We start from the raw sequence: 15818 nt of genomic DNA, 5'->3' as shown, positions 1-15818 counted from the left end.
ACTCAATGCTTTCCTGCACAACAACGACTAAACTTTTATTTTGTTATGAAAATGGACAACAGAAATACGACGGATTGGTCCAACATGTGCATAGTCCATGTACTTAGTGTCATGTACATAGTGTATACAACACCCCCCATATCATTTTTTGTATACATGTTACAGGTTATATATTTTTTTATTATTGAATGTATCAAATGTGATGAATATTTAATGGAGCACAATGGAAACAAGCCTTTTGGCTTTTTGTGCCATCCATTTGTCTTTTTAAAAGCATTACATGGATTAAATTCTTTAAGATGTCGATAAACTTTTCAATCAATCAATCAAAAAACCAACAATCACAATATTTAATTAAAACTGCAAGCAGCGATGGACGGGACCGACTATGACGGCACATAAAATCCAAACCGGAGCAATAATTAAAACTCTTTGGTCAACGTTTAATGAGAAGGGTTGAATCTCTCTCCTGTGCTAGTTTGAAGCCGACACGACAAACGCGCTCAGAGGAAATAATGTTTGAAAAAAGGTGACCAGTTTTTACAAAACTGATGTTTTGAAGGGGGAATTGCAAACTTCCTGTTGAATTTTAATGGGGGTTGTCAATATATGAAATCAGGCATGGCCCTAACCAATCTGGCACCCTAGGCAAGATTTTAGGTGGCGCCCCCCCACATCGGCAGTGAAGTGTATATACTCACAAGAAACCGAATAGCTTTGTCTTTGACCTTTTTTTTTACTTAAAGAAAGCAAATAACATATTATATGAGAATGTTATGTTATCATTATCTTTAACCGAATCACAGCAGTGCTCAAATTAAAAAACAGCAACCTCTGTCTTTTTCTCGTTTCTCCTCCTCTTCTTTTCTTCCCCGGGGGCAGTATAGCTCGGTTGGTAGAGCGGCCGTGCCAGCAACTTGAAGGTTGCAGGGTTCGATCCCGGCTTCTGCCATCCTAGTCACTGCCGTTGTGTTCTTGGGCAAGACACTTTACCCACCTGCTCCCAGTGCCACCCACACTGGTTTAAATGTAACTTAGATATTGGGTTTCACAATGTATAGCGCTTTGAGTCACTTGAGAAAAAGCGCTATATAAATGTAATTCACTTCACTTCACTTCACTTCCTGGGCACCTGACAGTTTTGGCCGTTTTGACATCTTGTGTTGATTTTTTGACGTGGTGAGTCCAAAAAGAGTCCCGATACGGAAAGGGAGGGCGCGCACCGTGCGGGGCGAAGGGGGGGGCGGGGTGGGGGGGGGGGGGGGGGGGGGGGGGGGGGTTTGGGGGGGCGTAATGTTGTAACAAATAATATTTCTATTATTTTTAATTAACGTGGGATTATTTGTTGTATTTAGAAATAATAGTACCAACTTTTATTTATTTTATTTTTTTCTCTCCAACATTTGTGGCACTGGCGTGGCGCCCCCTGATGGACGGCGCCCTTAGCATTTGCCTATACGGCCTATGCCACGGGCCGGCCCTGTATGAAATGTACTGTAGGTCTAAGTGATACCTACATAGAGGTTTTTGTTTCATGTCTCTAAGACATTCCTACTGGAAGTTACAGGCAGTTTTGTCTGAGTTTTCTTCCTAGGAGCAGTTGTGTCTGTGTTTTCTTTCTAGGGGGCGCTAGAGCGCAATTTTGAGTTTTGGGGTTGGGTTTTTTTATTAGATTGCAAATTTTGCCAGTCCTGATGTGTGTGTCCAGTTTTGTGAGTTTTGAAGCATGTTAAGGGGGTCAAATTACAGCTCAAAGAGGCAAAAGTGACTGTTTTAAGTAAACTTTCGTTTTGAAGGGGGAATTGCCAACTTCCCTGTTGATTTTTGCTGAAGGATGTCAATGTATGAAATCTAGGGTCTAAGTCAGACCTACATAGAGGATTTCGTTTCATGTCTCTACGACATTCCTACCGGAAGTTACAAAGCCGTTTTGTCTGTGTTTTTTCCTAGGGGGCGCCATAACGCAATTTTGAGTTTTGGGGTTAGGTTTTTTATTAGATCGCAATTTTCGCCAGTCCTGATATGTGTGTCAAATATGGTGAGTTTTTAAGCATGTTAAGGGGGTCAAATTACAGCTCAAAGAGGCGGTGGACTAATAATAAAGAATAAAACGTTACAATAACAATAGGGTCCTCTGTCCCAAAGGGACATTGCGGTCCCTAATTACTAGGACTTGACATGACGTTAGTTTATTTGCACAAGCATGTCTTCTAGTTATATTTAGGCATCGCAACCACAAAAAAAACACTACTAATATAGAAAAGAATAAATAAAAATTGCATCACAGAAAGTTTACAAATCTATTATTCAAACATTTTACAAAGCAATCCCTGCAGACACAAGCATGGTCTGAGTGTATTTCACAAGATGATGAAAGTGATATTTTTTAAGAGCCATTTTTGTTTATTTCCTGACTTTACAACCTTTATGAGCCACTTCTTTCAGGACTCTATGAAAGTTATTTCCTATCTCTCTATTTTAACGACTGGAACACCCAAGAACAGAACAGAAATACGACATTCTCTGATCAAACTCGACACTCACTCTCACTTGTTTTAATGCTACGCTCACGCTGCTTGACCATCGTGTCGTTTTAGCCGCAGAGAAGAAAACCAAATATGACGTCATATGCGACCTTCCTATGCCTTAAGGGCTGCAGTGTTCCCACTCAGCTTTGCAGTTGACTTATAACGGCCTGAAGGCATCACCGATTTTAAAGCGCTATTGAATACATCGAGATTTGAGTACTCATTGAATGTTCATGTTAAATGAAAATGTTGCTTAACCGTACCCTAACCCTAACCCTAACCCTAACCCCAACCCCAACCCAACCCTAGCCCTAACCCTAACCAACTCTCTTTCTTTATGCCTAACCCCTACCCCTAACCCTAATCCTAACCCCACACCTAACCCTAGCCCTAACCCTAACCAACTATTTTTCTTTATGCCTATCCATAACCCTAATCCTAATCTTAACCCTAATCCTAATCCTAATCCTAATCCTAACCCCAACCCCAACCCTAACCCTAACCCTAATCAACTCTTTTTCTCTATGCCTAACTCTAACCCTAACCCTAATTCTAACCCCACCCCCTACCCTAGCCCTAACAATAACCAACTCTTTTTCTTTATGCCTAACCCTAATCCTAATCCTAACCCTAACCCCAACCCTAACCCTAGCCCTAACTCTAACCAACTCTCTTTCTTTATGCCTAACCCTAACCCTAACCCTAACCACAACCCTAACCCTAACCCTAACCCCACCCCCAACCCTAGCCCTAACCCTAACCAACCCCTTTTTCTTTATGCCTAACCCTAACCCCAATCCTAATCCTAACCCTAATCCTAACCCTAATCCTAACCCCAACTCTAACCCCAACCCCAACCCCAACCCCAACCTCAACCCCAACCCAAACCCCAACCCCAACCCTAACCCTAACCCTAACCAACTCTTTTTCTCTATGCCTAACTCTAACCCTAACCCTAATTCTAAACCCACCCCTACCCTAGCCCTAACAATAACCAACTATTTTTTTCTTTATGCCTAACCCTAATCCTAATCCTAACCCTAACCCCAACCCTAACCGTAGCCCTAACTCTAACCAACTCTCTTTCTTTATGCCTAACCCTAACCCTAACCAACACTTGTTTCTTTATGCCTAACCCTAATCCTAACCCTAACACTAATCCTAACCCTAACCCCAACCCTAATCCTAATCCTAACCCTAACCCCAACCCCAACCCCAACCCTAATCCTAATCCTAATCCTAATCCTAATCCTAATCCTAACCCCAACCCCAACCCCAACCCTAATCCTAATCCTAATCCTAACCCCAACCCCAACCCTAACACTAACCAACTCTTTCTTTATGCCTAACCCTAACCACCTCTTTTTCTTTATACCTAACCCTAACCCTAATCCTAATCCTAACCCTAACTCTAATCCTAACCCTAACCCCAACCCCAACCCCAACCCTAACTCTAATCCTAACCCTAACCCCAACCCTAATCCTAATCCTAACCCCAACCCCAACCCCAACCCTAACCCTAAACAACTCTCTTTCTTTATGCCTAACTCTAACCCTAACCCTAATTCTAACCCCACCCCCTACCCTAGCCCTAACAATAACCAACTCTTTTTCTTAATGCCTAACACTAATCCTAATCCTAACCCTAACCCCAACCCTAACCCTAGCCCAAACTCTAACAACCCTCTTTCTTTATGCCTAACCCTAACCCTAACCCTAACCCTAACCCTAATCCTAACCCCACCCCCAACCCTAGCCCTAACCCTAACCAACTCTTTTTCTTTATGCCTATCCCTAACCCTAACCCTAATCCTAACCCTAACCCCAACCCCAAACCCAACCCTAACCCTAACCCTAACCCTTATGTAACTACATTTCCTTAAAATAGTCACTATCTTTCCGTAAGGTAATTTGTATTTGATACAGAGTAGAAGATGTGATATCTGTACATTACATATTTTATTGTTATTATTCGTTTACTGACAGATATAAGTAAGAAGATTACACTACTTTATATTAGAAATGGCAACAGTGGAGGATGAATGTCACATAACAAGAAGATAGAGAAAAAGAAGAAGCTTATCGACGGACAATTTTTCAGGATTTATGCAGATCCCAAATACAGATCAGCAGGTACCAGAAAGCAAGAAACGTTGTTTTTGCATAATATTGCGAAACAAAACGCCAGATAATATGTCTTACCTTATACACACACCGTAATAATACTCCTATGTTGAAGCACATCAAGCGGTGCAGTCTACACTTATCTCTTATGTTTGACAGCCATCTACTGGTCACACTTATCATTACACCACGTATCAAATAAAATTGCTTCGAGGTGGGTAAGCTCAACCAAACTTATTCCTTACATTAGGCACTGTCGAGTTTATAGGGGAAAAAATTATTTTAAGTGTGCCTTATAGTCCGGAAAAAACGGTCATCTCATTTAAACCATTTTAACTTCAAAATATTCCGCCTGTGCAGGAATTGTGTGCTCTACTTCAACAATTCTAAAAAAATTCCAGGATTAACTAGAATTCCCGGTTTTTAGGGACATTTGCCCCATTCAAAATTAACTGGCCATTTTTCAAACTTCCCCCATTCCCACATTTTTCAACCAATTTCAACCCGTCCCACCGTCAAAACACTCCTCATATTCAGGAAAAAGACCAAGTTGGTTAAGGATCTATAAAATTCCCGGTTTCCCCCAAATTCCAGGAATTTCTCAATTAAAAACTGTTACTACTTCAACATTTCTTGACCGATTTAAACAATTCCAACATCAACCAATTCAGCTCGTTCAAGACATTCATGCTTCTAATCATTTTCATAAAAATCCCCGCTGTTCCCAAAATTCCCACATTTCCAGGACGTTCCCATTGGACATTTTTCCAAGTTGCACAATTGCCACACTTTTGAACCTATTCAAACCATTCCAACAACAACACATTCCACTCATCCTGGACATTCAAACTAACACTTTCCCAAGTTCCAAACCAAATTCCGGTTTTCCTGGAAATTCCAGGAATTCCGTAATACCATTTCTCAATTAAAAATGTAACTACTTCAACAAGTCTCGACCGATTCCAACACCGACCATTTCAACTCATTCAAAACATTCAAGTGTTTCACCATTTTCAAAAAAAATTCCCTCTTTTCCCGGAATTCCGAATTGTTCATGAAATTCCCATTGAAATGAATGGGACATTTTTAAACATTCCACAACTCCCACATTTTTCATCTGTTTTAAATCGTTTCAACTTCAAAATATTCAGCCTGTTCAGGAATTGTTAGCTCTCCTTCAATAATTCAAAAAAAATTCCAGGATTTCCTAGAATTCCCAGTTTTTAGGGACATTTACGCCATTTAAAATTAACTGACCATTTTTCAAACTTCCACCATTCCCACATTTTTCAAATGATTTCAACTGTTCCACCGTCAAAACACTCCTCATATTCAGGACAAAAACCAAGTTGGTTAAGGAACTCGAAAAATTCCAGGAATTTCTCAATTAAAAACTGTTACTAATTCAACATTTAAACAATTCCAACACCAACCAATTCAACTCATTCAGGACAATCATTCTTCTAATCATTTGAAGAAGAAAAAAATCCAGCTTTTCCCAAAATTCCAGGAATTTCCCGTTGAAATTAATGAGGAATTTTTACAAGTTGCACAATTCCTACATTTTTCAACCTATTCAAACCATTCCAACATCAACACATTCCACTCATCCTGGACATTCAAACTAACACTTTCCCAAGCTCCAAACCAAATTTCGGTTTTCCTGGAAATTTCAGGAATTAAAAATGTAACTACTTCAACATGTCTCGACCGATTTGAAAAATTCCAACACCGACCATTTCAACTAATTCAGAACATTCAAGTGTTTCACCATTTTCAAAAAAAATTCCCTTTCTTCCCGGAATTCCCAATTGTTTATAAAATTGAAATGAATGGGACATTTTTTTAAATTCCACAACTCCTACATTTTTCATCTGTTTTAAACCGTTTCAACTTCAAAATATTCCGCCTGTTCAAGAATTGTGTGCTCTACTTCAACAATTCTAAAAAAAATTCCAGGATTTCCTAGAATTCCCAGTTTTTAGGGACATTTACGCCATTCAAAAATGAACTGACCATTTTTCAAACTTCCACTATTCCAACATTTGTCCACCTATTTCAACCGTTCCGCCGTAAAAACACTCCTCATATTCAGGACAAAAACCAAGTTGGTTAAGGAACTAGAAAAATTCCAGGAATTCCTCAATTAAAAACTGTTACTAATTCAACATTTCTTGACCGATTTAAACAATTCCTACACCAACCAATTCAGCTCATTCGGGAAAATCATGCTCCTAATCATTTTTTTTTTAAAGAAATCCCGCTTTTCCCAAAATCCCCCAAATTCCAGGAATTTCCCTTTGAAATGAATGGGGCATTTTTACAAGTTGCACAATTCCCATATTTTTCAACCGATTTCAATCGTTCCACCATCAAAACACTCCTCATATTCAGGACAAAAACCAAGTTGGTTAAGGAACTAGAAAAATTCCAGGAATTTCTCAATCAAAAACTTTTACTACTTCAACATTTCTTGACCGATTTAAACAATTCCAATGCCAACTAATTCAGCTCATTGGGGAAAATCATGCTCCTAATCTTTTTTTTTTTTTTCAAAATCCCGCTTTTCCCAAAATCCCCCAAATTCCAGGAATTTCCCATTGAAATGAATGGGGCATTTTTACAAGTTGCACAATTCTCATATTTTTCAACCGATTTCAATCGTTCCACCATCAAAACACTCCTCATATTCAGGACAAAAACCAAGTTGGTTAAGGAACTCGAAAAATTCCAGGAATTTCTCAATTAAAAACTTTTACTACTTCAACATTTCTTGACCGATTTAAACAATTCCAACGCCAACCAATTCAGCTCATTCAGGACAATCATGCTCCTAATCATTTTTTTAAAGAAATCCCGCTTCTCCCAAAATCCCCAAATTCCAGGAATTTCCCATTGAAATGAATGGGGGATTTTTTACAAGTTGCACAATTCCCACATTTTCAACCGATTTCAACCGTTCCACCATCAAAACACTCCTCATATTCAGGACAAAAACCAAATTGGTTAAGGAACTAGAAAAATTCCAGGAATTTCTCAATTAAAAACGTTTACTACTTCAACATTTCTTGACCGATTTAAACAATTCCAACGCCAACCAATTCAGCTCATTCATGCTCCTAATCATTTTTTTTTTAAGAAATCCCGCTTTTTCCCAAATTCCCCAAATTCCAGGAATTTCCCATTAAAATGAATGGGGCATTTTTACAAGTTGCACAATTCCTACATTTTTGAACCTATTTCAATCGTTCCACTGTCAAAACACTCCTCATATTCCGGAAAAAAACCAAGTTGGTTAAGGAACTCGAAAAATTCCAGGAATTTTTCAATTAAAAACTTTTACTACTTCAACATTTCTTGACCGATTTAAATAATTCCAACGCCAACCAATTCAGCTCATTCATAATCCTAATTTTTTTTTTTTTTAAAGAAATCCCGCTTTTCCCAAAATTCCCCAAATTCCAGGAATTTCCCATTGAAATGAATGGGGCATTTTTACAAGTTGCACAATTCCCACATTGTTCAACCGTTTTCAATCGTTCCACTGTTAAAACACTCCTCATATTCAGGAAAAAAAACAAGTTGGTTAAGAAACTGGAAAAATTCCAGGAATTTCTCAATTTAAACTTTTACTACTTCAACATTTCTCGACCGATTTAAACAATTCCAACGCCAACCAATTCAGCTCATTCATAATCCTAATAAAATTTCTTTTTAAGAAATCCCGCTTCTCCCAAAATCCCCAAATTCCAGGAATTTCCCATTGAAATGAATGGGGGATTTTTTACAAGTTGCACAATTCTCACATTTTCAACCGATTTCAACCGTTCCTCCATCAAAACACTCCTCATATTCAGGACAAAAACCAAATTGGTTAAGGAACTAGAACAATTCCAGGAATTTCTCAATTAAAAACGTTTACTACTTCAACATTTCTTGACCGATTTAAACAATTCCAACGCCAACCAATTCAGCTCATTCATGCTCCTAATTATTTATTTTTTTAAGAAATCCCGCTTTTCCCCAAATTCCCCAAATTCCATGAATTTCCCATTGAAATGAATGGGGCATTTTTACAAGTTGCACAATTCCCACATTTTTCAACCGTTTTCAATCGTTCCACTGTAAAAACACTCCTCATATTCAGGAAAAAAACCAAGTTGGTTAAGGAACTGGAAAAATTCCAGGAATTTCTCAATTTAAACTTTTACTACTTCAACATTTCTTGACCGATTTAAACAATTCCAACGCCAACCAATTCAGCTCATTCAGGACAATCATGCTCCTAATATTTTTTTTTAAAGAAATCCCGCTTTTCCCAAAATTCCCCAAATTCCAGGAATTTCCCATTGAAATGAATGGGGGATTTTTTACAAGTTGCACAATTCCCACATTTTTCAACCGATTTCAACCGTTCCACCATCAAAACACTCCTCACATTCAGGACAAAAACCAAGTTGGTTAAGGAACTAGAAAAATTCCAGGAATTTCTCAATTAAAAACGTTTACTACTTCAACATTTCTTGACCGATTTAAACAATTCCAACGCCAACCAATTCAGCTCAATCATGCTCCTAATCTTTTTTTTTTTAAGAAATCCCGCTTTTTCCCAAATTCCCCAAATTCCATGAATTTCCCATTAAAATGAATGGGGCATTTTTACAAGTTGCACAATTCCTACATTTTTGAACCTATTTCAATCGTTCCACTGTCAAAACACTCCTCATATTCCGGAAAAAAACCAAGTTGGTTAAGGAACTCGAAAAATTCCAGGAATTTTTCAATTAAAAACTTTTACTACTTCAACATTTCTTGACCGATTTAAACAATTCCAACGCCAACCAATTCAGCTCATTCGGGAAAATCATGCTCCTAATCTTTTTTTTTTTTTTAAAGAAATCCCGCTTTTCCCAAAATCCCCCAAATTCCAGGAATTTCCCATTGAAATGAATGGGGCATTTTTACAAGTTGCACAATTCCCATATTTTTCAACCGATTTCAATCGTTCCACCATCAAAACACTCCTCATATTCAGGACAAAAACCAAGTTGGTTAAGGAACTACAAAAATTCCAGGAATTTCTCAATTAAAAACGTTTACTACTTCAACATTTCTTGACCGATTTAAACAATTCCAACGCCAACCAATTCAGCTCATTCAGGACAATCATGCTCCTAATCATTTTTTTTTAAAGAAATCCCGCTTTTCCCAAAATTCCCCAAATTCCAGGAATTTCCCATTGAAATGAATGGGACATTTTTACAAGTTGCACAATTCCCACATTTTTCAACCGATTTCAACCGTTCCACCATCAAAACACCCCTCATATTCAGGACAAAAACCAAGTTGGTTAAGGAACTAGAAAAATTCCAGGAATTTCTCAATTAAAAACGTTTACTACTTCAACATTTCTTGAGCGATTTAAACAATTCCAACGCCAACCAATTCAGCTCATTCATGCTCCTAATTATTTATTTTTTTAAAGAAATCCCGCTTTTCCCAAAATCCCCCAAATTCCAGGAATTTCCCATTGAAATGAATGCTGGATTTTTTACAAGTTGCACAATTCCCACATTTTCAACCGATTTCAACCCTTCCACCATCAAAACACTACTCATATTCAGGACAAAAACCAAATTGGTTAAGGAACTAGAAAAATTCCAGGAATTTCTCAATTAAAAACGTTTACTACTTCAACATTTCTTGACCGATTTAAACAATTCCAACGCCAACCAATTCAGCTCATTCATGCTCCTAATTATTTTTTTTTTTTTAAAGAAATCCCGCTTTTCCCAAAATCCCCCAAATTCCAGGAATTTCCCATTGAAATGAATGGGGGATTTTTTACAAGTTGCACAATTCCCACATTTTCAACCGATTTCAACCCTTCCACCATCAAAACACTACTCATATTCAGGACAAAAACCAAATTGGTTAAGGAACTAGAAAAATTCCAGGAATTTCTCAATTAAAAACTTTTACTACTTCAACATTTCTTGACCGATTTAAACAATTCCAACGCCAACCAATTCAGCTCATTCAGGACAATCATGCTCCTAATACATTTTTTTAAAGAAATCCCGCTTTTCCCAAAATTCCCCAAATTCCAGGAATTTCCCATTGAAATGAATGGGACATTTTTACAAGTTGCACAATTCCCACATTTTTCAACCGATTTCAACCGTTCCACCATCAAAACACCCCTCATATTCAGGACAAAAACCAAGTTGGTTAAAGAACTAGAAAAATTCCAGGAATTTCCCAATTAAAAACTGTTACTAATTCAACATTTCTTGACCGATTTAAACAATTCCTACGCCAACCAATTCAGCTCATTCAGGACAATCACGCTCCTAATCATTTTTTTTTTAAAGAAATCCCGCTTTTCCCAAAATTCCCCAAATTCCAGGAATTTCCCATTGAAATGAATGGGGCATTTTTACAAGTTGCACAATTCCCACATTTTTCAACCGATTTCAACCGTTCCACCATCAAAACACTCCTCATATTCAGGACAAAAACCAAGTTGGTTAAAGAACTAGAAAAATTCCAGGAATTTCCCAATTAAAAACTGTTACTAATTCAACATTTCTTGACCGATTTAAACAATTCCAACGCCAACCAATTCAGCTCATTCATGCTCTTAATCTTTTTTTGTTTTTTTTAAAGAAATCCCGCATTTCCCAAAATTCCCCAAATTCCATGAATTTCCCATTGAAATGAATGGGGCATTTTTACAAGTTGCACAATTCCTACATTTTTGAACCTATTCAAACCATTCCAACATCAACACACTCCACTCATCCTGGACATCCAAACCAACACTTTCCCACGTTCCGAACCAAATTCCGGTTTTCCTGGAAATTCAAACTCTTCAACATTCAAACTATTCTTACGCTCATACTACAAACCCCGTTTCCATATGAGTTGGGAAATTGTGTTAGGGGTTTGTACATTCTGTCAGCATTTCAGTTCAACTTCAGCATTGGAGCATTCACACGCAATTCCTCCAGGAATTGCCACATCTAGTTTTTATTATAATTGCTTTCTAAGAACGATCAGACATTCTAATTGCCGCTCTGTATTAAATATAAACTACCTGAAGGAAATGAAAGCGACGAGGCACTGCGAGATCGTCTCACTTTGACGTGAGTCAAAGGGCTCGGTGGACTTACCCCAGCGTTGTCATGGTGACGATGGTGTACCAAAAGGCTGCCGGGATGCTGGTGAACTTGCTGGCCGTGGAGCCCTTCTCCGCGTAGAACATGACGGTGGCGAAGATGATGATGGCCATGGTGAGCGAGAAGAGCAGGAATCCCAGCTCGGACGCGCAGCTCTTGAGCGTGTAGCCCAGGATGCGCAGGCCCGCCGAGTGCCGGGAGAACTTGAAAATCCGGAAGACCCGGAAGACGCGCAGCGTGACGAAGGCGCCGCTCACCTGGTCGTTGTCGGTCATGACCAGGCCGATGTAGTAAGGCATGATGGCCACCACGTCGATGACCGACATGACGCTCTTCATGAACTTGTACCTGCTGGGCGCCGCGACGAGGCGCAGGAGGTACTCGACCGTGAAGATCATGACGCACGCCGTGTCCAAGCAGAAGAAGGCCAGCGCGTAGCGGTCCCCGCAGGAGACCTCCTTGGACCTGTTGGGCAGCATCCCGCACGGCACCGTCTCCACCACGTTGGCCATGACGGAGATGGCGATGAAGAAGCCGGTGACGTAGTAGAAGACCAGCGCCAGGGTGCTGGTGTGCGGGTTCTCGAAGGCGCGCCACAGGTACTCCCGCGGCGTCAGGTCGACCGGCGTCGCCTCGTTGGTCATGTCCATCTCCTCGTCGTCCTGGAGCCGCTCGGCGTTCTCGCGCCGCCGGTCCTTGTACTCCTCGTAGCAGCAGTCCCCGATGATCTCCGGGATGATCCCGAAAAAGGCCAGCTCCTCGTCGTAGGCCGAGATGCACTCTTGGCGCGGGTAGTGTAGTTTCCCGGTGCGGTAGAAATTCAGGACGTTCCGGAAGATGTCCGGGTCGCGGTCGAAAAAGTACTCGTTGCTCTCCTCGTGGAAGAAGAAGTCCTTCTCGGTGCTCCCCAGCAGCGTGTCCGGGTAGCGCTCCAGCGTGGTCCGCCACGTCTGGAACCGGGTGCCGCTCACGTTGAGGATGATGAGACCGTCCTGGGCTTTGCGCTTGTCCTGCGGCGGGACGGGCATGGGGGTGCTGGCCACGGGCATCCAGCCGATGGCCGCCGCGCGGGCGAAGGGGAGCCACGCCGCCACACCTGCTGCCATGCTGACCTGGAAGAAGTGTCGCGCTCCGGTTATCACAGTGCAACAGCCCCCGGGCAGGGGGGGTTAAGTCGGTCTACGGGGGATGAGGACAGGCTTGCCGGCTCAAGGGAACCCGGTGACAATTTAGACGCATTCCAATCCCAGCGCACCGCCAATCACTTTGCGGCAAACTGATTTTTTTGTTTCCTCCGAGCCGAAGGCGGAACAAAAGCACCCACCTTAGGGGAGGCTGCTCCTTAAACTGCCTCTCCGGGGACTTTAATCAAATCCTCGCTGGTAGACCACTTGCCATGGTCGCCTCCCATCCGCCGCTGCTGCAGGCACACACACACGCACGGCGGCACAAAACCCGCGCGATAACGCCGCATCAACAAGTTAAACAAAGCAGCGCAAAGTGGCTAGTGGCTTCGGCGCGGTATTCTGCGTTCCCACCCCCCCTCCACTCTCTTCCTCGTTGCAACCATCCGCAAGGCGATGCTTATTTCCTCCCCCCTTCTCTCCGTTGCAGCTACACTCCTCAATAAAAGTCCTGTTCCTTTCCGTCTGCTGCAAGACCACCCTCCCCCCTTTTTTTTCTCACCAGCGAGGACTGGAGTAGAGAGAGCGAGAGAGAGAGAGAGAGGGAGAGAGAGAGGGAGGAGTGGTCCAATCTGCACCCAGAAATTCCTCTGCTGCTACACAGCCAAGGGGAAGTCATCACAGCATATAGGCGGCATCTCCAAAGTCCTCCAGGGGGATGTTGCACAGGACCGAGCCTGGCAGCGTCGGACCGAGCGCAATATTTTTATTTTTTTTGCTAGAATGATAGCGATTGTTGTCGGGGTGGTCGTCTCCCCAATGAGTATTGCCTCGTTGCCATGTAGAGTTCGTCTGCAGTTACTTCACCAAACTGACTACCGTATTTTTCGGAGTATAAGTCGCTCCGGAGTATAAGTCGCACCGGCCGAAAATGCATAATAAAGAAGGAAAAAAACATATATAAGTCGCGCTGGAGTATAAGTCGCATTTTATTTTTATTTATTTATTTTTAATTTTTATTTTATTTTAAACAACATAAAAAAAAACAAGATACACTTACCATTAGTGCATCAACCCCCCCAAAAAACCTCCCTCCCCCATCCACACTCATTAAAAACTTCTGGTTCCTACAATATAGAATAATATAGTCTGCAAGGGATACAGTCCTTAAAGCACACATGATTGTGTGTGCAATTTTCATTAATTACTATTTTTTATGTAATTGCTTTTATATTCTTTTACTTTCTTTTTTATTCAAGAAAAAGTATTTTTATTTATTTATTTATCTCATTCTACTCTATTTAAAAAAAATAAAAAATAAAAATAAATAAATAAATAAATAAATAAAGGACCTTATCTTCACCAAACCGGGTTGTCAATGAAATCAGATTGTTCAAAAGGGTTATTTTTCGGAGTATAAGTCTCTCCGGAGTATAAGTCGCACCGGCCGAAAATGCATAGTAAAGAAGGAAAAAAAAACATATATAAGTCGCACTGGAGTATAAGTCGCATTTTTTTTTTTTTTTTTTTTAATTTTAAACAACATAAAAAAACACAAGATACACTTACCATTAGTGCATCAACCCCCCCAAAAACCTCCCTCCCCATCCACACTCATTAAAAACTTCTGGTTCCTACAATATAGAATAATATAGTCTGCAAGGGATACAGTCCTTAAAGCACACATGATTGTGTGTGCAATTTTCATTAATTACTATTTTTTATGTAATTGCTTTTATATTCTTTTACTTTCTTTTTTATTCAAGAAAAAGTATTTTTATTTATTTATTTATCTCATTCTACTCTATTTAAAAAAAATAATAAAATAAAATAAATAAATAAATAAATAAAGGACCTTATCTTCACCAAACCGGGTTGTCAATGAAATCAGATTGTTCAAAAGGGTTATTTTTCGGAGTATAAGTCTCTCCGGAGTATAAGTCGCACCGGCCGAAAATGCATAATAAAGAAGGGAAAAAACATATATAAGTTGCACTGGAGTATAAGTCGCATTTTTTTATTTATTTTTTTTTTTTTAAATTTTAAACAACATAAAAAAACACAAGATACACTTACCATTAGTGCATCAACCCCCCAAAAAATCTCCCTCCCCCATCCACACTCATTAAAAACTTCTGATTCCTACAATATAGAATAATATAATCTGCAAGGGATACAGTCCTTAAAGCACACATGATTGTGTGTGCAATTTTCATTAATTACTATTTTTTATGTAATTGCTTTTATATTCTTTTACTTTCTTTTTTACTCAAGAAAAAATATTTGTATTTATTTATTTATCTCATTCTACTCTATTTAAAAAAAATAAAAATTAAAAATAAATAAATAATTAAATAAATAAAGGACCTTATCTTCACCAAACCGGGTTGTCAATGAAATCAGATTGTTCAAAAGGGTTATTTTTCGGAGTATAAGTCTCTCCGGAGTATAAGTCGCACCGGCCGAAAATGCATAATAAAGAAGGGAAAAAACATATATAAGTCGCACTGGAGTGTAAGTCGCCTTTTTTTTATTTTTTTCTAATTTTATTTTTTATTTATTTATTTTATTTTAAACAACATAAAAAAAACACAAGATACACTTACCATTAGTGCATCAACCCCCCAAAAAAACTACCTTCCCCATCCACACTCATTAAAAACTTCTGGTTCCTACAATATAGAATAATATAGTCTGCAAGGGATACAGTCCTTAAAGCACACATGATTGTGTGTGCAATTTTCATTAATTACTATTTTTTATGTAATTGCTTTTATATTCTTTTACTTTCTCTTTTATTCAAGAAAAAGTATTTTTATTTATTTATTTATCTCATTCTACTCTATTTAAAAAAAATAAAA

The 15818-nt window shown here is 39.5% G+C and overlaps 1 protein-coding gene across 2 annotated transcripts in view; it reads right to left on the bottom strand.

Moving 5' to 3' along the window:
- The window catches only part of LOC133647026 (potassium voltage-gated channel subfamily D member 2-like), a 177272-nt gene extending 164042 nt beyond the window's left edge, over positions 1–13230 (bottom strand). Inside the window, exons 1-2 of one of the 2 annotated variants that reach the window (XM_062043068.1) lie at positions 13158–13230; positions 11828–12945 (exon numbers count right to left, since the gene is read on the bottom strand). In XM_062043068.1, coding sequence (XP_061899052.1) covers positions 11828–12939 — 1112 coding nt within the window. In that variant the 5' untranslated portion in view covers positions 12940–12945; positions 13158–13230. Of the gene's footprint in view, positions 1–11827 lie in introns of both variants that reach the window. The other variant, XM_062043069.1, reaches the window with a different exon arrangement.
- Positions 13231–15818: the final 2588 nt, after the last annotated feature.

The sequence above is a fragment of the Entelurus aequoreus genome, linkage group LG03 (assembly GCF_033978785.1).
Source record: "Entelurus aequoreus isolate RoL-2023_Sb linkage group LG03, RoL_Eaeq_v1.1, whole genome shotgun sequence".
In the NCBI taxonomy this organism is placed as follows: domain Eukaryota; kingdom Metazoa; phylum Chordata; class Actinopteri; order Syngnathiformes; family Syngnathidae; genus Entelurus; species Entelurus aequoreus.
This window is presented reverse-complemented; position numbering and strand designations above follow the sequence as displayed.